The sequence below is a fragment of the Poecile atricapillus genome, chromosome W (genome assembly GCF_030490865.1).
Source record: "Poecile atricapillus isolate bPoeAtr1 chromosome W, bPoeAtr1.hap1, whole genome shotgun sequence".
Taxonomy (NCBI): Eukaryota; Metazoa; Chordata; class Aves; order Passeriformes; family Paridae; genus Poecile; species Poecile atricapillus.
The window spans coordinates 17,444,912-17,468,941 of record NC_081288.1 but is presented as its reverse complement, the minus strand read 5'-3'; the positions used below and the strand labels follow the sequence as shown (position 1 = coordinate 17,468,941).

General features: G+C 41.2%; 1 protein-coding gene across 1 annotated transcript; it reads left to right on the top strand.

Moving 5' to 3' along the window:
* The first annotated feature begins 1,974 nt into the window (after positions 1–1,974).
* Positions 1,975–19,025, top strand: LOC131592292 (dual specificity tyrosine-phosphorylation-regulated kinase 4-like). The gene is made up of 14 exons (XM_058863707.1): positions 1,975–1,998; positions 5,666–5,749; positions 7,081–7,230; positions 8,313–8,448; positions 9,619–9,782; positions 10,143–10,279; positions 11,123–11,263; positions 12,875–13,013; positions 15,180–15,261; positions 15,982–16,154; positions 16,750–16,810; positions 17,382–17,511; positions 18,214–18,359; positions 18,799–19,025. The coding sequence occupies exons 1-14, from the start codon at positions 1,975–1,977 to the stop codon at positions 19,023–19,025; spliced, it is 1,794 nt and encodes a 597-aa protein (XP_058719690.1).
* The last annotated feature ends 5,005 nt before the right edge of the window (positions 19,026–24,030 follow it).

The window sequence follows — 24,030 nt, the reverse complement described above, 5'->3', positions numbered from 1 at the left end:
TCCATAAGGAATTTATGTACTATTGCACTTAATTCCTTTAATTAAATGTCTTTCAGAAGTGGGTAATTTTAAAAAATTAGTTACAAAGATCACGGATCTTTCCTTCAAACGTAAAAAAAACCTGCTTTGAAATTTATAGCTGAAACATTTTATGTACTACTTTTTACTTCAATGTAGCATGACTGAAACTTAGTAAGAACACTGGCCAGTTTCTCTTGCTCTGAGAGTATTGTTGAGAAGTGGAGGAGAAAACTGTATTCAATGTCTTATGTCACCAAAAATTAGTTGGTTCTCTTCAGATAATACAAAAGAATGATTCTGAAGGCTGTTTTTATTCTTGTGTGACTTATCACAGCAATTTTGAATATGTTTAAAATGAGGAGAGAAAACATTTCCAAGAAAGACAATAAAGAAAATAAAGTAGAGGATGTTCTTCTAAATGGGGGATGGCTGAAACATGGGCATATCTGTATTTCACTCTTTTCTATGGAGGCCATCCTGGAGCTGCTAATTGACAAGGGCCTGGAGTGACAGGACAAGGGGGAATGGATTCCCACTGAGGCTTTAGATGGGATTTTGGGAAGAAATTGTTCCCTGTGAGGGTGCTGAGGCCCTGGCAATGGTTGCCCAGAGAAGCTCTGGCTGCCCCATCCCTGGAAGAGTCCAAGGCCAGGCTGGCCAAGGCTTGGAGCAACCTGGGATAGCGGAAGGTATCCCTGGTCATGGCAGGGGATTGGAATGGGATGATCTTTAAGGTCCCTTCCAACTCCAGCCATTCTAGGACTCTATGATCAGCATGTCTACCCAGCTGTCATGACAGCCTGAGTGGTTATTTGTGAGAAAATGAGAAGTTTCTCTTGCACGTGAGGTTTATAATACTGGGGCGGATTTGTTGCTTAGAGGGTTGCCAAGGTTGGATGAATGGAAAAGTGGGAGTGACGGAAGTGGGAGAAATGTGGCTTTAAGGAAGGTGCAGCCTAATAATTACATAAGGAAAGGCTTTGCAGATAACCATGAGTGCAAAGGAATAACTGTTTGTCCTTTGACCATTCCAACAGCATCTGTAAAAGCAGCAGCCTTCATGGAGGAGCATGTATTTCCTCCTTGAAAACCCTGGTTTCTGAGTGAAAGTAGAATTATTCTGGGTTGTTGACAGATTTCAGACCAGCAGGGAACATGTCATTCTTTGGCTGTATGAAGGAGGAGACCACACTGTATTTTCACTTTAGATATTCCCTTAAGACAGCTGGGGAATAGGGACGCCTCCATCAGTACCCCATCACAAATACACAGCATCTAAAGAAGGAAGAGGAAAGACAGGAGGGCAGCTAACCTCTGTCTCATTATCTGCACCAAAATAATCCACACTCTCATTATCCCACAGAGCAGAGCAGCTCTGTACCAATGCCCTCAAGAACCACGGACCACAGTTTGGTCGTCATTAATTGACATATAATGCCCAACGAGAAACCAACCCTTGAGAAATTAATTAATTTTCATTTTCCAGTCTGTCAGTCTTGTTGAAGAGGTTTTGCTCACTGTATAGCAAGGTCCCTGTGACAAATTTTGACAAAATCCAAGTTCAAGTGTTTTTTGGTTTCGCAAGCACATGAGCTCAGTGAGAAAGAACAGACTGAGATGACAAGGAGAACAGCCAATCCTGTTATATTTGTCTTTCTTATTACTGACTTGCCATGATAAATATGGAAAATTATATTTGGCTAGAAGGAGGCTGAGAAAGGGAACAGATGGCCACCAAAAGAATACTAGAGCAGCTAATAGTCACTGGCATATTTCCGGGAGAAAAACTTAAATCTGAAGCCAAGCAGAAGCATTATCCATTTTTTTCTGCTCAGGGCACTGTGCATGGAACTGCTCCTGCTATGCTCTGACTAGATGAAGGTGGGCTTCCTGAAATGCCTTCGCCGAATGGAATAAACAGCTCCTATCCCGCACTTTACAGCTCTTGCAGTAATGCTGACAGAAATAGTTGACAAGGTGGGGAAAATGTTTGTGTTCCTACTGTATTTTGAGTGAGAGAGTGTATTTGCTATGGCTTTTTAATGTGTTGCATGATTTAGCACCTGTATTATATCGTCTCCATGTATTCTACAGGCTTCATTCAGTTTTGAGAACAGGGGAAGAGAATGCCTATGTGAATGAGGAGACAATGGGGTCTGTATATTATGTAGTTGTTAAATGCATTAAAATTTCCAAAATTTTAATGCATTTCTGATTTCTATGATTAACATGGTACTGAAAAAATACTCTGATATTTTGAGAATTATGTGTCATGATGTCTGATTTTACAGAATGCTGTAAACCTAAAACTTTGTGACTGGGGGCTAGCTGGTGGATAAGGACCTTGTTCTGTTTCTTTGGTGGTAACTGGAATGAGCAAGGTGATCCAGGATTTGAATGGCTGGAATAGCAGGAGGTGATAGTCTGGGATTGCAGCATTGGAGCCGTAGGACAAGGCTGAGTTCCACAGGAGCAGAGAAACCAGGAATGAAATGGAGTGGAATAGTAACAGTTGCTGCAGTTTTCCTTTGGAGTGCATCTCCCACAACAAATCCAGCCACAGCAGCTCAGCTGCAGAGCCCATAGGGCAACTCCAGAGTTTTGCTTAGAGGAGCTCTGCTGGGTCACCTGGATCAAGACCATCAAATAAAGCCACTGTGTGGATTGTCCAATAAATCCACCTGCTCACCATTCAGCCACCAGCAGGACTGGTGTAGGCACAGATGAATTTTTCTACAAATAGAAGTTCATGTTATTTACCCATTTGGGGGAATTTTATGAAGGTTGGTCACTTACTGGTTTTATTGAATAAATTGCCTAAAGAGCAATAAATCCTTAGTAAGTAGGTTTTGAGAAAGGGGGACAAAGAGGATCACATATTTCCATGGTTAAAAAAGGCGTGGACTGGTTTTGATTTTTCACTGTAAGAGGAGAAATGTCCACCTCAAAATCTTGTTAATCTTTCCCCAGTGAATGGAAATTAAATGGATTCCAAATTCTGGCGGCACATCTTGGAGCCCACTCACCTTCTTCCTTAGCTCTTGCTCAGTTTTAAAGACATTTTTTTAATTTTTCACGCTCTGTTAGTAAAACTACTTTAAAAAAAATGTAGTAATATAGACATAACTGCCTATATTTTTTAAAAGTATTGCTAAGAAATAAAATGCCATTTTGGAGTGAAGATTCTGCAGTCTGCACAGGTGTGTGAAGTCATTGTTTCTTTAGTTTTCAGTGATAGCTTTTTCTCTATAAAATCCTGACTTTGCATTGACTTGTAGTTAGAAAAGCATGAAGCAGTTAAGAAACTGCCTTTAAATGAAATGCAGTATTTTCAACAGCTCCAGAAACTGAACATTATAGCTTGCTGTGAATGAAATATGGATGAAGTATGAGCAAAAGTATAACATGCACTAAAATGAGTAGTCTTACTAATAGCTGGGCTGATATAATTAGTAGAGTTTTGAATGTGTATCCCAGATTCATCTTCATAACAAATGTGACTGTCCCTTGAAATGCAAGATACATAGATTGCATGAGAAGATTGTCTGTAGATTGTCTGGAGAAATACTCTGGCGTTGAGTTTTCCATGGAATCATCATCTAAAGAAATTCATACAAGGATATTTGGTGCTCTGGGCAAACTGTTGTTCTCTAGGACACTCCTGTTTAGGATGCAGTAGTCTAGTGGCCCTCCTCTGTAGCATTTGCTGTGCTGGCACTGGAAATATTTTGGATTTACAGCACATCATCCCTTTTCCCTGGCTGGGTGATCTCCAGTTCCAAAGATGGAAATTATTGTGTCCAACAAGAACATGTTTTAGTACTTATCCTTTTCCTGCCATTCTCCTGTGCTTCACAGCCACCCATGACCCTTCATCTCAAGCCAGAGCTGTTCTCAGTTTGTTCTAAATCTGAAGTTTTCCCTTGCAGAAGGGTTTGTTTATTCATTTGTGAGCAGGAAGAGCACACACAGAGCACAGTTACCTCAAGGGCAATTTCCAGCTGGTCTGCCCAGCCTGAATGGTGTCTTTTTGGCTGACGGTGAGACAGCTGAACCTGTCAAAGGGCAGAATTTCCTCCGTGTGGTCGGGTAGATCTGTACACAGAGTTCTATCTCCATATTTATTTTGGAAAAGTCTTTTAGAGTCTCTAATCTAAGTGCATGTGAAAGGATGGATGTGCCACAGCCTTTGGAGTCAGTTGAGAAGGAGGCCACCAAAGGGATCAGAGGGATGGAGCAGCTCTGCTGGGAGGAAAGGCTGAGGGAACAATTGGGATTGTTCAGCCTGGGGAAGAGAAGGCTTTGGGGTGAGCTCATTGTGGCCTTGCAGTGCCTGAAGGGAACCCACAGGAAAGATGGAGAGAGACTCTTGACAAGGGCCTGGAGTGACAGGACAGGGTGGAATGGCTTCACACTGACAGAGAGGAAGTTTAGACGGGATATGAGGAAGAAGTTTCTCCCTGTGAGGGTGGTGAGGCCCTGGTATAGGTTGTCTAAGAGAAACTGTGGATGCCTGGAGTCTGGGGCTCTGAGCAACTGGTGTGGTGGAAGGTGTCCCTGTAGGGGTTGGAACTGCTTGGTTTTTAAGGTCCCTTCCAACCAAAACCAGTCTGTGATTCTGTTCAGGGCGGGATGTGCCAGAGCCACTGTCAAGGTATGTTCAGTTTGATCTCCCTGTTTGTGGCAATGCTAATGTGCCCTGCATATATCAAGGTCACAGTGTGTGTGGATCAGTTTGCACGCAAGCATCCCTCACCCACTACAGCTTATATATATATATATATATATATATATATATATGTCTATATCTATGTCTATATATGGATATCTGCAGTGTAGTGACACAGGTGCAGCGTCTAATCTGAGTTGTCCCTGCTTCTTCCAGGCTCAGACAGAGCTCTCTTTCAGGAGCCCTTTTTTGAACCAACCCAGTGGGGTTCACTCCAGCCCATAGAGGAGAGTTCCAATCTGCTTTAGCCACGGAGTTTTCACAGTCTAAATTATCCTAAAGATTTCTTCATTTCATTGCAGTTTGTTATTGGGCAGAAATGTACGATTCTACTTAGCATGTTTATTAAAAACTGCTGAAAGCATCAGCAAATTCTTTAAAATGGTAAGCTGCTTAGCACTTTACCCATGGTTTTTTTGCTAATACTATCTGCCCATTGGATTCAATGGGGTTTTTTATATATTTCAGTAAACTTAAACCCTGATTTTGTTTTTATAAAATCTGTACCACAAGATGAATCAGTTTAATGCCGCTTTTAGCAATGTATGGGTTCACAATCTACCTTGTGAGGCAGTTTAAAGCTGTCCTACCAAGCAGACTCACTACCAGCTTCCAAGTACATATTTAGGGATGGCAGAGGGCCCCCTTTGCCGTGGCTGAGCACAGGGGCACACCAAGCATCTGAGAGGCATAATAACAAAATAAACTGTCTCTGCCCCAGCCCACAAAACAGCTGCTCAACTGAGAGAGGCATTGCCAGAGTGTAACATGTTTTCAGCAGCTTTTGTGGCCCCCTCTCACACCCTGTGTTGGCACAGGCATTGCCACAAAGGAGGAAAACAGAAACCATGCAGGGATTCCATATTTTTTTTCCTCCTGAATAATTTTTATTAAAGCCTCGCTTCATGTTTGCAGTCTTCCCATGTGGATGCTTTTTCTCAGTCTCAGCTGACTGTTCAAGAGAGGGATCATCTGGGCTCTAACAGAGTTTTCCATCAGGTACGTGACTCTTCAGATGACTTCAAAAATACCTGAATGCTTGTTTTTTAAGTGATCTCTCATAATAAATGAATATGGGCAGAGGCTAGTCCTCTATTCCCTGTCCTCTTCCATTTCCTCTGTGGCTGTTTGACTGTCCCAAATGCCTGCAAGTATTTTGGTTTTGCTGTTTTCAGTAGCATTTGAGGCATTTCTTCTGCCAGACCACTTGTTTCTTGAAGCTTTCAGGAAAAGTCCACTGCAGTCCCAGTTCTAAGGTTTTAAAGGCTATTCCACAGTATTAGAATAAAAAACTTACTTATTGAAGTTGATTGGCTTGAGAGCATTGCTCCTTTGCTTTTTGAGAAAATATCAAACCTCACCTTTGTTGCCAAATATGTTTCTATGCTTCCCTGAAGAGAAAAATTTCACAGGTTTATGTGGGTTGTAGCTTTAGCTCTCTGGACCTTATTCTGCATTTCACAGTGCACAGTTGATCTATTTCAGAACGATTTAAAATAATTTTCTTATTATTTGCCAAAGAAATAGTCTACCTGAAGTAGTTTTCTTTGCTGCTACAAGTGTGACTTTTCTGACTTGAAATATTCAAGACATTGATAAAAGACATACAAGACATTCATAAAACTGCACCCTTAAATGACTGACTGTAATTAACAAATGATATAGAAGTGTTTTGCAAATAATAAATGGGAGAAATCAGGAAGGACTAGTAATCCTGGATTATTTAAATGAGCATAAGCATTTATTTTTAAGCAAAGTTTGCTGAGAGCTTGCCTTTTCCTCACTAATAAGGAGTGCAACAAACGGTTGAGCTCCACAGGAAATGAGGGGGAAAGAAATATGGAGAAACCAGGGAAGACTTCCACTGTGTCCACCCCTGGTGTTTGGCAGCAGTCTAATCCCAGTTTCTCTTCTGCCACTGGGAATAGAAAATTATATTTTCTGCCATTGACACTTCACGCCTACTTATTACCCTATGTGGGCTTTATTTTCCCTGCTTGCAGGAGTCCTGCTGCCTGGAATGGCTGCTGGGCTTCCAAACCCAACCACCCTTCGCAGCTGAAGCAGCTGTAGCTGCTCTGATGCTGGATGGAAGTGTTCTTGTGAGGAATCTCATTCCCAAAATCGTGCTGGATTGCCCAGACAACCTCCTGCTGCCTATGAGTACAGCTGGAGCTGCCTTAGCATCTACTCATTTCCCCTTTGCCTTTAGGTGTCGGAAGTGAACCACACACCTTTTCCAAGGATTTAAATCCCTTTGGTGTTCATAGGTGTGGCACAGAACTGCTTGCTAGGTCGTTAAGTGACATTTCCTTGTGCTTTCTATTTAGAGAGTCAGTTGTGGTGTCCTTTCCCTCCCACATCTGGAAGGTCAAGTGAAGCATGGTCTGGCTGCAGACACTGCAAACCCTCCCCCCTTTGAGAGCAGCCTGCCTCAAATAGCAAATAAGAGCTTGCAGAGTGTCCTCCCCTCTCTTCAGGTGAGTTGTAAAGCTCCTGGACATCTCGTTTGCCTGGTGAACCAGCGTCTCTCTTAAGTACCACTGAGAGAGTGTCAGTGGCAAAGTGTCACAAATGTGTAAGTGTGGGGGAAGAGAGATAAAGTGTCAGAATTAGAGACAAGTATGGAAAGATGCATCATTTTGAAAATAACCCATTTTTACTTGAACACATACTTAACTCAAACCCCACAAGCACCAAGATGCTTGTATTGAAGTGGTACCAGTCAGGACTTCTTGCAAGGGCATGGTGGACCCAGCTTGCCCATTTGTTAGTCCATATCCCATTACCTGGGTTCTCCTTGTCTTGGCAACCATGTGCTGGGTTTTGAATATGGCTTTGGTACCCTTCATATACCAAAGTAGATTTTTTGGCTCCATCCAGCCCCACTTGTATGAGAACTTTCTCAAAGGATGAGAAAGGAATAAATTAAGGAATCATTTAGGTTGGAAGAGACCTCTGAAGAACATCTGTCTCAACCTCTCAATACAAGCAAAGCAAACTTGGAGCAGGCTGCTCACATTATGATCTATTTATCCAGTTCATCTCCCACTCACTGGACTCCAGTGTCACAGGCCCTGCTCAAGGCAATGTCCATGATGCTCACTGCTTTTTTCCCACTAGCCAAACCAATCACTTCATCAGAGAAGACAACCAAGTCATTCAGACACCATTTGTTGGCATATCCATGCTGGTTATTCCAAACCAATTTCCTGTCTTTCACTTAGTTTGACATGGTTTCCAAGAGTTTTTCCACAGCCCTCCAAGGCTGACCAGCATGGGTATAAATAGCATTTCTAGAGAGTCCATATACTGAATGAATCTGGAAGATGAACTTTCTTCTCTTGTTTATAAAGATTTGTCTTCCCATGGTTCGACAGCCTTTAGTGCTTTTGGCAGAATTTGCTGTCTGAATAAGCAGGGCGTTCTAGTGCCCAAGCTTGCTTGTTCTGTCTCAGCACAAAATTGACATAGAGATTACTCAACTAATCTAAAATATATTGCAGCTTTGTCTCTGTGAATAAAGCAGTCTTTAATTTTTAATTTTTTTTCTGCTTGGCAGGAAAATGGAACTCAAGGCAATTTTCCCCAATTTAACCTTCCAGACAGTCTTCCTGAGAGTGATACCAGAGTCCATACAAAACCATCTGAACTGGAGAGCACCAGCATTGCAGTCAAACTGCCTATGACAGCTTCAGGTAGAATACCCCTGGATAAACTGACAGGTCTAGAGTGACAGGCTGCCTGCACAGATGAGGAGTGTGTACAGTCAGGACTCTCAGGGACCAGAGGTGCCATGCTAAATGGCTGCTGAAATATTTAACAATTTAGAGCACAGCAGTATGGATAGGACTCAGTGATTTTTAATTATCCAGTTTGGGGAGGTACCTAACAGGAGAATGATTTGACTAATACAAATACAGAAGAGAAACATGCAGTATGAAAATGAATGTGTATTTGTCTAAGACTTAGGTGGGGTAGGTGATAGCAATATCCCATTACAGGGATAAAACCCTTTCCCACTTCCTTGTGGCTGTGTCCCATTTTATTGATGTGGGCTAAATTGCATTTTGGGAGTTCTCAGATCTAGAAAGTTTCTGACAGAGTTAATCTATTTCTAGAAGGAGTCTAGGGAAAAAAAAAAAAGTAGTGGCCTTTTGCTTTGAAATGATTTAGCATCCCTGCATTGCTGGATGAAGATCTGCCACTGTTTAACAAAACACCCACACATGCATGCAACACACTGATTTATAATGCTTCTGTCTGAATATGTATCCACATTTAAATGATGGGAGTGGAGGTGTTAGGGCAGCTGAAATTCTATGCAGGAAGAATCAGGACTAGGAGAAAAGCAGATTTGGGCTCTATTGAATTCCTAATGTCAGGCATCTGAGGTTGATGATTTTTATCAGAAAAACAGGTACTTGAAAGCTTTGGTTTACTAGACATTATTGATATTTTATAAATATGGCAATCAAACCAATAAACATTTAACTTTTCATGTAAGTTGTGGAGCCTGAGGGAGCAGATAGAAAACAGATGGGATTTTCAAAAACATCTATATACATGACTTCCCTCACAATTAAATAATTTTTACCTAAGCTTTCTTAAAAGTCTTGCTGAGAGATGATGAATGCTTTATTGAACTTAATACTGCAAGCCAGAAAAAATAAGAAAATAAACAGAAATTTGTATGAAATTGTAGAAGCAGAGAAATCTTAGTTGGAAGGGAACTCTAACAGCATTTCTCAGCATCCTGCTCAAAGTGGTGTGCTCTACTGTGAAATGTTCCATTATAAAAGCACTTTGCCATCAGGTTTCTGACATTTTATTGATTTTTGGTTTTACATTCTTGTTTTCTGATTTAGAAGCCTTGAAAAATTTTAGAAACCAGTTAACAGTCTATGAGCAAAAAGAAATTTTCAATTATACAGAGCTCTGGTTTCTTGGCCTGGAAGCTAAAAAGATTGAAGGTTTGCCTGAAACCCAGAATAATAATTGTTATGATGATGAGCATGGTTCCTACTTAAAGGTAAGTGGAAAAATTATGGTACTCGTTTTGAGCTCAGTAAGTTTGTAGTGATTTTATGCCAACTCTTAAGTGTTGTTTGTGAGATAAATGTTGTTTCCAGAAGATAAATATTCACATAGTGAAAACATGCCTTTTAAAGCTCAGAGGAGAATTCACTTTGCATGTTATGCAGGGCTGATGCAAGGTAGGTGAGCTATGGAAGCATCACTTTGGATTTTCTTTGTTACCCTTATTTGATGTAGACTTCACCTGCAGCTAACCCACCATCTGTCATGGACAGCAGACTCACACACACACGAGCTACAAGGAAGCCTGGTCTTTGCTGTACTCTTTGAATCTGAACTCTGTGTTCTTTTGAAGGTTTTACATGATCACATTGCCTACCGCTACGAAGTCTTGGAGGTCATTGGGAAAGGGTCGTTTGGGCAGGTGGCCAAATGTCTGGATCACAAAACCAATGAGTTAGTGGCATTGAAAATAATAAGGAATAAGAAAAGGTGAGACACCTGCTGACCTTCAACCAGTACAATCATCCCTGTTATATAGAGGCAAACTGTGACAAGGTGAACAAACCAAAATCAAACCTCCTGTACATTCATTAAACACAGTGAGGGCAGAGTGAGGAAACAGTGTCAGGAACTGGCCTGAACACAGAGGAGAGACAGCCTAGGAAAGAAAGCACAGTTTCTCCAGGCTCACAAGGAGGTCTCTCTATCACAGTGAATACACAACCCAGGGTAACCAGCTGCAGAGGACTGAGAGCAGGGAGCATCCCCACAAGACTCTAAAACCACAGGAATATGCTGGAAGGCACCCATCACTTGCTTGAACATGAAAAATTCTGTACTGTGGTCCTAAGCAACCTGTTCCTGTTAAGTGTCTGGTTACAAATTTGTGAGCTTGAAGCAGAGTCAGTGAAACAGATGTTCAGCTGTTCCATTTTCCCCCTCAGTGAACACTAAGTGTAAAGATGCTTTTCAAAACCTGTCTGACTGTGGTAGGTGTGAAACACAGCACTGTTCAAGGAAAGTGAAGCATTCCTATAGACTTGAGAGCACCAGGATTTTAGTCTGGATGCTCATTGGAAACCTTTTCATTTAAAGGTTTTTTCAGACAAGTCAAATTAGGTATCCTGAAGTGTTATGTAAGGCCAGTGTATTTAGACTAGGATTCAACTGTAAGAAGTCAAAATTACAGTGGTTAACAGGGTTGATTGAAACATTTTAATAATTGCCCCACCTGCTAAGCTTACACTAAGCTCGTGGTGTTTGTAGCATTTGCAGAAATAGAAATGCTACCCTGAGCTGATGTCACCATTCCCATGTCATGTGATATTTCAGATTTCACAGCCAGGCTTTGGTAGAAGTGAAGATCCTTGATGCTCTGCTGAAGAAAGACAAAGATGACACTCACAATATCATCCACATGAAGGAATACTTCTACTTTCGCAATCACTTCTGTATCTCCTTTGAACTGCTGGGGTAAAGTACATTTTCCTTTACACACACCTTGAGGAGAATTGTAGATCTTGTGCCTTACAAGATTTAATTTTTATGTCTTCTTCAGAAGAATTGGCAGCTAGAAAGGAACACTGTCTAAATACAGACTGCATAACTGAGCCTTTGATCACCAAAGGTGAACTGAAAAAGGCCACGTTCAGACTTCACACGGGCAATGACATGATCCAACCCTTATTTTCTGTGCTGGGTATTGAAGTCTTCTTCCCCGAAAGACCTGTGAGGAAAAGAGTAAATTCAGGACTGGTAAACTTCAGGGTATATAAATATGAATAATATCAAATAATTTAAAAATAAAACTGCGTCTTGCTTTTTATGCATCTTTGCTGCAGGGCATCTTAGGAAGAATTCTGGAGGAGTTTTGGAGAAGTCAGATCATTTTATTCATCAGCCTTCTTGTAATCAGGGAGTCAAACTGGAATTATCCAGTCTACCCATACTTCCCCAGCCCTTAGAGTAAAACCCCCATTGCTGCATGTGCTACAGCCCCTGCTGAAGATTCGGTATCATATGGGCAGCGTGATCCCAAAGAAACCTAAATCCCTTTGTTGCTGCATGTGAGTCTGTCACTTACAGGCACACAGGGTAAGAGGTGACTCCTTTCCAGGGAAGACACAGACCAATCTTTTCTGAAAGCTGCTATGGAAACACACAAGGAAATGGGATAGCCACTATCTTTAGCTGTTTACAGAGGAGTTGAAGACTGGTTGTCATAGAAAAATGTTTGTCTGGTAAAATTTTCATTGCCTTTAAAATGCCATGAAAAGCCTTTGATTTGTGATCTTTTCCATTAAGTCTTGGCAAATTTAATTCCAAAGGAATGGGCCGTGCCTGCCACCAGTGGACACTCCAGTGGGGAAGGCAGAAAGCTCCAGTTGGTCATGTCCTTGCAGACATGTGCTAGTGCTGAGGACACCTCTCCCAGGGAAGAATTTGTTGCTAATATCCAATCTAAACCTTCTCCTTTTTCAGTTTGAAATCATTGCCCCTTGTCCTATCGCTATCAAGAATCTCTCTCCCTCCTTTTTATAAGCCCCTTATGGTACTGGAAAGCTGCAGTGAGATCTTCCAGAGCCTTGCCTTCTTCAGGCTACTGGGCAGGGCTACTGGAAGGGGGTAAGATGTGAGGGTCACAGGAGGGATATAAAAACCTAATGAAAACCGAATTGAGGGGGTGGTTATCTAGAAACAATGCTGGTTAAAAACCTGTAGACAGAAATGATTTACTCAAGATGCCAAAGCAAAGAGAAATGATGGCAAAAGGAGACAGAAGAAAATTTATTTTGGTTCCTGAATGATTATTGTTCTCAGTGAAAATCAGCACAGCTGCTTAACAGCAGAGGGTTTAGCAAGCAAGTTCACTGATTTTCCATGTGCTTTAGATCTGGGAGGTGTTTGTGCATATTACATGCAGAGCAGCATTCTCAGGGAGGAAAATAGCTGTCATTTTCCTCTGCATGAGTCCTCCACGTGGGAAGACAAGTTCTTAATTCACTGGAAACTAATAATGCCTTTAAAAATAATTTCCCCAATCTCTTATCTGCTCTCTGTCTGCTGCATCTCCCTCCCCCACAGAATAAATTTGTATGAGCTGATCAAAAAGAACAATTTCCAAGGCTTCAGCCTGTCTTTGATTCGCCACTTCACTCGCTGTGTGCTGAGGTGTTTACAAGTGCTCTACCAGGAAAAAATCATTCACTGTGATCTGAAGCCTGTAAGTACAATCATTTCATCACCTGGTATCCTGTACAGAATAAATGATCTTATCCTTTTCTTTATTGATTGAGAGGAACTGTCAGGAGAAACCCCAAAACCCAGGATGATGTTTGTACAGAAGCTGTAATTTATTTCAGATTATGTTCATGCTACAGACAACTGTAATAATCAACTGATTATTACCATTGATTCAGTTCATTCACCAAAGCATTCAATGAGATTATTTGGTTGCCAAAATGTATGCAAATATGAATCAAATGCAGGTAATAGGTAATGACTTTTTGCTTAAAGAAAAGAAGAAGTACTTGTAAAATTAAGTATTTCAAGATGAGGGACATTGTAATGCGAGGAGTATTCATAAGGCAGCCTGTTTCAGGTTATCCTCTTAAATCTATTTAATTTCTTAGGCATAGCTATAAAATTAAGTAGCCTAGTAAATGGCAAAGGAATTCTGTGGAACAGTATTTAGGGTGTTCACTTGTTTCTGGAGGAACCTCTGTCATCCAATTCCCTCTGCTGTATCTGCTAAGCATTCATTCTAGGTGAAATATTTCCATTCTCCTTAAGCCCCAAATTTAAATTTTTGCAATTTCAGAGATTTCTGAAGGATTTTAATTATATTTTCAGTTCAGGTGAAAGTTTCTCTGTATTTCCTTTTCAAAAGGGAAAATGAACCAATAAAGAAATAAGTTCTCAGGTAAAAAAGGATAAAATTCTGTTCTCACTTTGCTAAATGTATCTTGATTTAGAATTCTGAGAAGTCACATACTGTACCCTGTTGTTTTGCCAATATCTTTACCAGACCAATTTGTAGTGAGAAGGGAAGCTTGCAAGATAACTCAAATATCTGAATCAAAAACAATTAGCCAAAAACAATTAGTCAATGGGAAATCTGTTTCCAGGAAGCCACTGACAAAGAATGACATTGGCAGCATCAATAAGTGTAGTCTGTATTTAAATAGAGCAACATATTAGTGAAAATGTAGTGAGTTAATTAAAGGACAATTTTGTTCTCATTCAACAATTATACAGTTTCATTAAATTATGTTGCTTGAAACTCACATCTGTTATCCCATCTGCCTTCTATGATACTTCACAGCATAAAGTAGAATATGGAGTTTCTCTGGCCTTTATGCTAAGTAATCACTGCCTCCAAAGCCTGGTTTTCCAGTAGATCCTGGTTTTCCAGCTTTGATCAACTCCCTTGCATTTTGAGGCATAAGAGACAGAGTCCTACCATGAGCACAAAGGGATATCTAGGTGCAGAGAGGGGATGCTGCTTCCCTTACCAGAGCCCCTGGACTGTGGGATCCAGTCCTTGCCTTGACTTTCACCAGTAGCACTTCTCCTTCTTGGTACATGAAGCGTTTCCTTATGAGTTAATTACCCAGGAAACCACTTCATCTTTATTTGGCACCCACCTGGGAAATGTTCAGTCCTTCAAAGCCCTGACATATAATCACTGTAAAACTGGTTGATAAAGGTAACCTCTGTCTGCTGAGGAGTGGAGAAGGAAATCCTTCATTTAGACAGACTTCTAATGAGGATAAAACTCAGCTGTGCAGAAGAGAGCTGAAAGCTGTATTTGCTTATCAGTGCACATATCCCTGAGCTGGCTGTTTAAGAATCACTTCTCCAGCTGGAATTGCAGGAACCCAGTGCTGTACCCACCTGCACCCAGCTGAGAATCCATAGGATCCTGCCCTGTCCATTTATCCCTCCCTTGAGACCTGTGCATCACACAGGTGGGGAGGGGTGAGCTGGCATGGAGTCTGGAGCAAGTTGTGCAGGGAAGAACTATGGAGTGTGGCTCCTTCATGGGCCAGGGGCTTTCTGTGCTTAGAAAAGGATGGTTCTGGTTAATTCAGCACAGCACAAAGCCAAGTGCAGTTTGGCTTTTCCTAGATAAGCAGATGAGTTTTGGGGAGCTTGCTGGTGCCCTGTCTGGCTCACCTGCAGCCATCTGCATCTCCCCTCTGCTTTGCACAATTGCACATTATTGGCTGCCTCCTCATTTTAGCGAATGTATTCCAAAGGAGGTCAAATTTTGAAGCTCTCATGCTGAGAAGTGTAAATGTAATTTGCATTCTGATTTTCCCAAGTGTTCACTAACTTAATATTGTGCTAAATCCCTCTTTTCCCTGTGATTTTTTTTTCTTTTTAGGAGAACATACTATTATACCACAATGGGCAAGGTTCGGTCAAAGTTATTGATTTTGGATCAAGCTGCTATGAAGACCAAAGAGGTTTGCAGAAAAGTCAAGTTGATGTAATTTTCTTAATAAGCTTTCTTAATTTTAAATAATGTGGAAAAACTATTTCTTGGATTGGGCTAATATATTGACCTATGCCCCTAATTAGAACCTGGTGAACTGTTCAGCCACTGGTGGTGGAGCAAATACTGGTAGAGACAAGTAAGATATTACCATTCTTTTTCTTTGTCCGAAGCCTGATCAGCTTCTCTACTCCTGTTGAAATCAGAATTGCACTTTCAGGAGTGCTTATCTGGAACAAACTTAAGAGGATAATCCAAATATTTCACTTATCAAGAAGTTTGTCAGGTCCAGAGAGTCTTTCTCTGTGAAATGGTTAAATTATAATTGGTACTTTTTGTATGAATATCACAGGGAGGGAAGTGGGAACTGTGTATTTAATTTAGGAACTGTTGATTGATGCAAATGGAACACCTTCAAATAGGAAAATGAACATGGATGAACTGAATCACAGCATTAGTAGAACAATTTCCTTCAGTGAAACTTGAAAAACAATTTCTGAATAGAACAGTGGAAAGCATATCACCCATTACTTTTAGGATGGGATAAGAAAATATTTCCAGAGCCTATGTGAGCAATCCATGGATAGACAGATTTATGATTCCTGAACATATGCCACTTTTCTGTGAAACCTGCAATTGACATTTCAGTCCCAACTGTGATATTTTGCTTCTTGTCTGATTTTTGATCCAGTGTACACCTATGTTCAGAGCCGCTTTTATCGCTCCCCTGAGGTGATTCTTGGTCATCCTTATGCTATGGCTGTTGATATGTGGAGCTTAGGCTGTATCATAGCAGAGCTTTACACAGGCTACCCACTGTTCCCAGGGGAAAATGAAGCTGACCAACTTGCCTGCATCATGGAGGTAACCTTTGGGAATGGTTTGCATACCCATTTGATAAACTGCACCACCAGAAACAAAGAGAAACCTCAAGCAATAATGAAATATAACTGGCTACAGCCTGGCCTTTCAGAGGGAGGTTTAATGCAGCCAAATGTCTCTTTGAGCCAGAAGGTTCCCCCTGAGCCTCTTTTCCTCCAGGCTGAGTCCCTCCAGCTCCCTCAGCTTCCCCTCATCACAACTGTGCTCTTGCCCCTTGCCCAGCTCTGTTCCCTTCCACGGACATGCTCCAGCCCCTCAATGTCCTTCCCGAAGTGACAGGCCCAGAACTGGACACAGGATTTGAGCTGTGGCCTCACCAGTGCCATGGAGAGAGGGACAATCACTGCCCTGGTTCTGCTGGCCATGCTATTTTTGATACGAAGATGTGTACCGGCAGCACTAAGGAATCCCTTAATTCCCTCAGCAATAAGAGGTAATATTTTGCAGGCATTTCACAAATGTAAATTGCAACATTCAGCTTCTTTTCATAAGGAGGGCAAAATGCCACATCTCACTTGTTGGTTGTTGTGTATCTTATGAAATGAGGTGTAACTCTATGAATTAATTTTCTATGAAGGTATTGGGTCTTCCACCAGCTGATTTTATCCAGGCTGCATCAAGGAGGAGAACATTCTTTGGTAATTTCTTCTGATTATTTGTCCTTGCTGGATCCCTCCTTGGTAGTCAATCACTAATTAATAGCTCTGGTAGAGAGTATAGACCTTCAGCTAATTCCTAAAAAAAATACTGATAAAAAAATACTGAAAAAAATACTGATAAAAATACTTCCAGGAAGAGGTATGGAAGAAAAGCAAAAGGATAAAATGAGGCCTATAAACGAACCTGGAGCTCTGTTCTTCATGTCTTATGGGCCTCTAATTGCCAAAGTTATAGAGAAGTTGCTCCTTAAAAATGTTGTTGCTGAAAGGAATGCAGTGGGCTCTGGGAACTAATTTACATTGTTCATTTCTCTGTGTATAATTTGGGTTTGGAAATTGCTTCAAGCGAACAAACCAACAAAGTGTAGGATGTGGTCTCTAGGATGTAACCAATCCTGCTTGCCACAATTCTGGCAGATTATCAATCCAGTAGGGCAAAACTGGAGTTTTAGTGGGATGGATATGGATACTGTTTATGCAACGTCTTAAAGTATTTAGTGAAGGTTTTTAATGTAATTTTTTGAGGATGTCTTTTTTTTTTTTTTTAAAGATTCCAAAGGTTTTCCTAAATCCATAACTAACAGCAAGGGGAAAAAGAGATGCCCAGACTCCAAGGATCTAAGCACAGTGCTGAACACTCATGATGCTGGTTTCTTGGACTTTTTGAAAGGATGCTTAATGTGAGTTCATATTGTATGCAACAAGCTAGTTTTGACTTTGCTTTCATTCTTTTGTGCCTTTTAAATCTTTGTTATGTTTGGTTTTTTATTGTTTGGTGGTGTGCTTTGGGTTTGGTTTGGTTTGTTTTCCTCATGGCATCATTTGTATAACTGTTATTACTGACATTTTACTATGTCTTCTTTAGCAGTGACTTCCAATTTCTTTCTAGCAGTTCAGTAGCACTTTCCTAAAGAAACTGTTAACTTGTGGTTACATGGGGAGGGAAGAAAAAAATCATCCCACTCTGTTTCACAAGAAGGTTGCTTTCAGTGTTCTCTGTTTGCCAAGTCTGTGTGAATCATTGATCCATTTTGGTTTGCTGGTTGAATCGAAATTTTCAGAAAATAATTTCAGTGGAGCAAGAAACCAAACCTTAAACAAGGAATTTTGGTTCTCCACACTAATAGAACCAGGAACTGCATATTAAAAATGGTTTGATGCTGCAGAGGGTTTGATCAGCACAGTGCTGACATAAATAGGTTTTGAAGGATGGAGAAGATCACATAAGATTTTTCCATGGTTTTGGGATAAAAATATAAAAATTATTTTTTTTCAAAAAAATGTCCTCATGACTTTCAAAAGACAAGGCTAAACCTTTTCTACCTTGTACTAATTTTCAGACAGAAATAGTTGAATAATGATTTGTCTCCTGTGGATTTAAGGTGGGAGCCTTCTCTGCGCATGACTCCCGATGAAGCGATGAAACACGCGTGGATCCAGGAGCCAAAAATATTCCGGAAAACACAGGCTCCAAGGAAGATGAGTGATGGGTCATTCTCTGCTCTGGAAAATAGAAGAGAGACCATTCGTAAGCTTGTTCTACTTCAGAACTAAGTGTATTTATATCAGTGTTTGGTGTTTATTTGTGCTTAGTGTCATCTGCCTGGAGTAAGGGGAGGTGAAAGTATGGAGACAGTGGATGGTCACTGAAATGGAGTGGGTAAAGGCACCATTCCTCAGTTGTGTAGAACTGCATGCCTCATGTTTTAGTTCAGCTGCCTGCAAAAAGACTGGAAGTGATGAAGATTCTCATGGAAAGTCCTTTTCCCTGTTGAGAGCAAAACAGTATCTGACCCCACACCACAGTGCCTGTCACTTTCAGAGCAAAAGAATGCAGCAGTGGGGGCTGTAAGAACCCAGAGAAAACTTTCACCTGATTTGCTGGGAGTTTGTGTCAATCCTGTGTTTTACCTGCTGTTAAAAGTCTGCAGTCTTAACCCTCTCATTTTAATGATTTATTGTTGCAGAGAATCTCTGGAAAAATGCAGCTGACAAAGTAAGAAGTGAATTGGCTGACAGACTGACTCCCTTCACAGGCACAGCAGAAAGTGATGTGCAGAACACAAGGAAGCATGCTATTCCAGACAAATATTTTGAAAACCACATGGAAAAACCTATTAAATACGATCAAGCAGAAGACAGTGGCGAAAGAGCTCTTCCAAAAACTTCTCTTTTTTTCCCACCAATTAAGTAACAAAGAGCACAAGCTATGATTGGCTCGATTGCATACCTAGTATATTTTGTAGGTATTAATTGTACTCAGGAATATAAGCTATATCTGTCTGTTCATGGGCTGTGCACATTGTAAGTATATTTAATGTTCTTTTTACCCTGAAATCATCTAGTCAACCAAAACAGAATTTGAGAACCATTCATTTTCCTCATCTACATCCTTGTGATCAGAGATTCTTCACAACCAGCAGCAATAAAATGGAGACTGTAGAGGTGGAGAGTGGCTTATTCTTGGTGTTATAACAGACTTTTGAATTTTATATTTTCCTGGATCTAAAAGAATAGATGTGTTGACTGAAGAATCTGAATTCTTTTACTTAAAGCAGCATAAGTCAGGAATAATTCATGGATAAGATTACTGGATTTACTTAGGTATATAAAAAAATAAGAGCAGTCAAACCCAGCATCCTCATTTTCCTCCTTCTCTATCTTCCTCTTTCTATAGTGAAGCTGCTAGATAGAAACCATTGTCACACCTTTCTAGAAGATTTAGAAATGTAAATTATGCTCTTTAGCTTTCCAGCAACAACAAAGCAGAGTGGTATTCTGGGCCCATTTCTGCAGGGAGAATGGATTAAAGCAAGCTGGTTTGATTTGGGAAAATTGTCCTTCATGGCAAGTTTAACTTAATACTGTGAAAAAACCCCAACAAAAACCAAATTAATTTCTGTGATCCCTATGGCTTATGTGTTTAATTTAGGTATTTGGCTCCTCACTGCATTTGTAAAGCACCCATCTCATTACGCATCTTACATTTACTGGAGCTTATAGCTAGAAATTCAGTTGAAAAGGAATAATGAGAAAATTGTCCTTCTAAAAGCAGTTGCTACTTTAGCAGTGACACTGCAGCAGCCCCAAGGGAAAGAGGTGTTCAGAGGTGTTTAGAGTCACCATAGCAGCAAACTCCCACAGGCTCTTTAGCAAAAGTAAAATTCAAAGGATATGGAAGTGGTCCTCAAGCAGTTCCAGAGTTACAGGGGTAAACAAGCCACCTGACAGGTACAGCTGAATCACTTAATGGTGGAAGTCACCTCAGGGAAAATCGACTGCTATGATTGTCCCCTCAGCTTCAGACAAATCCTGGGACTCCTGAGGAAACACCTGGAAAATGAGTGACCCAAGAAGGGCAATAGCCCATTATTGAGGGTAATTGAGCAGAGAATTACAAGGATATTTTGGCAGACAAATACCACCCTGCTGTGATGCAGAACATTCCTGACAATCAGACTAGCTTGCAATGCCGGAATTATTTGTACCTCTGGTTTCAGCAACACTCTTTTGGAGCTGAACCCTCCTGGAGACTTTAAAATGCTCCCATTCCCATTCTTCAGCAGAATGATGTGCTGGGAAAAATGGGTTGTGTTCTGCACCATGTTGTGGCATGGCACAGCACAGCCAGGATGGGTGCACTGTATAGTGTGGGCCTCATCATATTTCTTAGACCCTTGGAACAGTAATTTACTAGTTTGGTGCAGTTGCTGGTCATTCTTCATCTGCTGTGTCACATTCCCTTCACTGCTTAGGCTGCCTCAAGTTACAATATCTGATTCTCACAATTGTGCACTTGGCGTTTTGTCTGCTCTACCTCAGAGACAACATTTGGGGGCAATTATATTGAGGTGTCCGTGACACCTGCAATGGATGTCACCCTAATGAAGGTGTAAACCTCATTTGATAAATGGGCTTCTGTGCTGGAGCCATGTTTTCTTCACAATTAGTATGTTTCAGTAGCTCTCTATAGTAAGTATCATCATATTATTTCTCATCCCATATGCTGATGGGCTTTCCAAGGCATTCTGTGTTCCAGGAAAAGTGGCAAAGTCACCTGAGCCTGTAATTCAGTTTGATCATGCTTTCATACAGAAGGGAGATGGATGGCATTTCACTGGAGCTGCCATGAAGTTGTTGTCTTCCTTTCCTTGCTGTCCTGCTGTTCTGCTTTAATTCCTGCAGTCTTTATGGTAATCTTCATCTTCAAAATCTTTCCTAATAAGGGTTCTTTTGGATAACTTGATTTTTTTTCTCAGAGATGACAGAAATTAATATAAATTACTTGGCAGAAATATCTAGCCCTGAGATATCATCACTGCTTTCACATTCCTCTGCAGAAACAAGTAGATCTATCAGACACAAGTAGCATCCTCATTTCAGTGCTATTTGAAAGGAAATAATGAGAAAATTCTCTGTGTAAGAGGACAACCTACAAAATGCTGAGAAAAATCCTCTGACTCATGCTCAGCTTGAGCCACCCTCAGACTTTTCATGACGCAGACTCACAGAGAAAAGAAATACTGATAATTTGCTTCCTTGAAAAGCCCAGTCCATGCATCATGATTTGTTTCTCTATGTATTGCCATTTTTTAACCACATTTGCCAAGAAAATTAAGTGGCTGCTTTCTTGTCCATCTCTGCACATTGGCCTGTCTCTCTGGTCCAGTGGAAGGTGTCTCTGCTCATGGCAGGAGGGTTGACATGAGATAATCTTTAAGGTCCCCTCCAACCCAAACCATTCTATTATTTTATGATTCGGTCTTCCAGTTGGGCATTTTTACAGCACAGATAAGTGATTTGGGGTGCAAGGCTGGGAGGGGTGTCACAGTATGAAGAAGTTCTAGGAATCCACATCACTGAGCTGAGGAGAATGTGCAGGACCAGCATTGTTGCAGCAGTAGATATTTGCAGGATGTCAGATACAAATCTTTAGGTAATCAAACTGTGAGGACACAAAGGCTCAGTGACCAAGCTGTTAAAACACTTCTGTCTCTGAAAACTCATTACAAAACTGTTGTCAATAACAACCTTTCTGGAATTGAACGCTTTCTGTATCATTGCACTTCACTGCACTTGGGAGGCTGCATGGGTATCACTGCAATACATCAAACTCACAGTCATTGCAGAGCCCACATCAGTGGCTTTCAAACGCAGAGACTCTCCTGATTACTCCAGATCTACCGTGCAAGGATTTACCAGCAGGCATCAATTTCTGCATCTCTGGGCATGCCTGTGCCCTCCTATTTGCTATGTGAGACAAATAAAGCCAATTTGTCAGCCTGGGAACTGCTTGTCTTTGACCCTCACTGTGCTTCCACTGCTCTGAGCTTTCAGGTGACAAGTCTGTCCAGAAAATGGATATGTAGACACTGTTTATATCTGTTCCAAAATACCTGTAGCCACCACCTGGATGCCCCTGCTTTCAACAGTATTTTTGGCACCACTTTAAAACTTGAAAAGGGAAAGGGGGGGAAAAAAGAACCGCAGTCCTACAATTCCCCATTCTGTAAATATCCCTGTAAATATAAATATACGTGCTGATGTATCTGGCCCTGCTAACCCACTTTGCAAACTACTTATTATAAAGAGAATCTCCAGTTCTCTATCCTCGGGTTTTTTGGGCATCCAGGATTTTCAGCCTGTGAAGAAGGAAAGGGTTTTTCCCAGCTGCAGTGGGACAACTCCTGGAACAGGACAGTTTGTACTACACAGCTCTGGATAAACAAGCCCAGAGCAGTGAAAGAGCTGAGAAATTACATTAAGCAAAAGTAAAGTCCTTTCACAAGGCAACTTGTGAAAAAAAATCTCCCTTATGCCACCCCTTTTCCTTCAGGATTGCATGTATTACTCAACAAAGAGCTTTGTATCTCCTCTGCTGCTTCCATATGATCCATAGGATTTGGAAGAAGTAGCCCTGCAGATGTGTGGCAAAAGGTGAGTCAGTTTGGCACCATCTTCCACAAGGGCTATAGTTTTTTGAAATAAGGAGAATCTGGGATGGATTCGGACATGGGAAATAGGACTCTCAAAGAAGTGAGTAGCTGAATGTTTTAGCCTAGTTACAATAGGCTCACGTTACCATTCTGTTAAATACCTATTTGGGTATCAGCCTTCAGACATTTTTAAACCAAATTTCTTTTTAAGTTGAATTTTTTGTTAAAATTTGTCCTAAAAGAACAAAGGTGTCAATAACCTTGCCAGAATGCAAATATTGTGAAAGGATACTGGCATTGTTTCACCTGGCTCTATATAGCAAGATTCTGCTACTTCCTGCACTGCAGCAGGATGAGCTGGGGAGGTGTGGGGTGGAAGCCGGCTGTGAGTCAGGGACGTGTGTGCTGCCTGCAAAGGATTTCGGCAGTGGAACAATCAGGGCTGCTTTGAGAGTACTGGGCACAGCATTTTCCTTCTTCTTCACCTCCTGAGTTTGTTGCACGCCATCATAATCCCCAGAGAGAAAACTCGGGGAAACTTCACTGCTTTCCTCTCCTGTCTGTCTCTGTCTGTTGCCTGAGGCAGATACTCAGAGGTGCCATCACATCCTGTGGTTCTGACTCTCCTCTTTCTTTTCACACTTGGCTACTGTACGAGCATTTAGTTTTCTAAAGGAAGCAGATTTTATCTTCCTCCCTCTTCTCAGGTCATCTATAATTTTAAAATCTTCCTTGGCATGCTGCTCACTGCCAATCTGTGGTATCTTCCTGCTTCTGCACATCTCTCCCACGCCCCTCAGCAGTGCCATGCAAACACCACCACATCCTGTTCCACCCAAGAGACCACGCAACTCCAATCCTTGTCACACAGCTAAACTCCTTCTCCTTGTAATTCCAGAAGAGTTGCACATTCCAGCAGCGACTCAGTTGCATCCTCCAATCTCACACTTTTCTCCATGTGAGGAAGGGATTTTCTGCCTAAAAGTGGAGAACAAGCCATAGTGAAAATTTCTCACATGGGCAGGTCTGCAAGATGCAGATTCCCTTGCCTTTTCCCCTCCCCAGTTCATGATTAATTCTGTCTTTGGTTCATATCCCAGAGGGGCCAAAGTGTCTCAGTTTTGATATCCCTGTGCTGTCCTAACCTTCAAATTCTCAATTTGCATTCTTGTATCCCTCAGTCCTGGTTCCCCGCAAAAACAGAGTCTTGGGCCTCTCTGGAGCAGACAGTACAAAAAATGTCAGCATTTGATTAGAGAACTG

Bases quoted from the DNA above. Each gene is read 5' to 3' on its own strand.
- LOC131592292 (XM_058863707.1), top strand. From the start codon at position 1,975: ATGCTGACAGAAATAGTTGACAAG. The intron at 11,264-12,874 runs GTAAAGTACATT...CCTCCCCCACAG, and splicing joins ATCTCCTTTGAACTGCTGGG to AATAAATTTGTATGAGCTGA. The intron at 17,512-18,213 runs GTGAGTTCATAT...TGTGGATTTAAG, and splicing joins TTTTTGAAAGGATGCTTAAT to GTGGGAGCCTTCTCTGCGCA.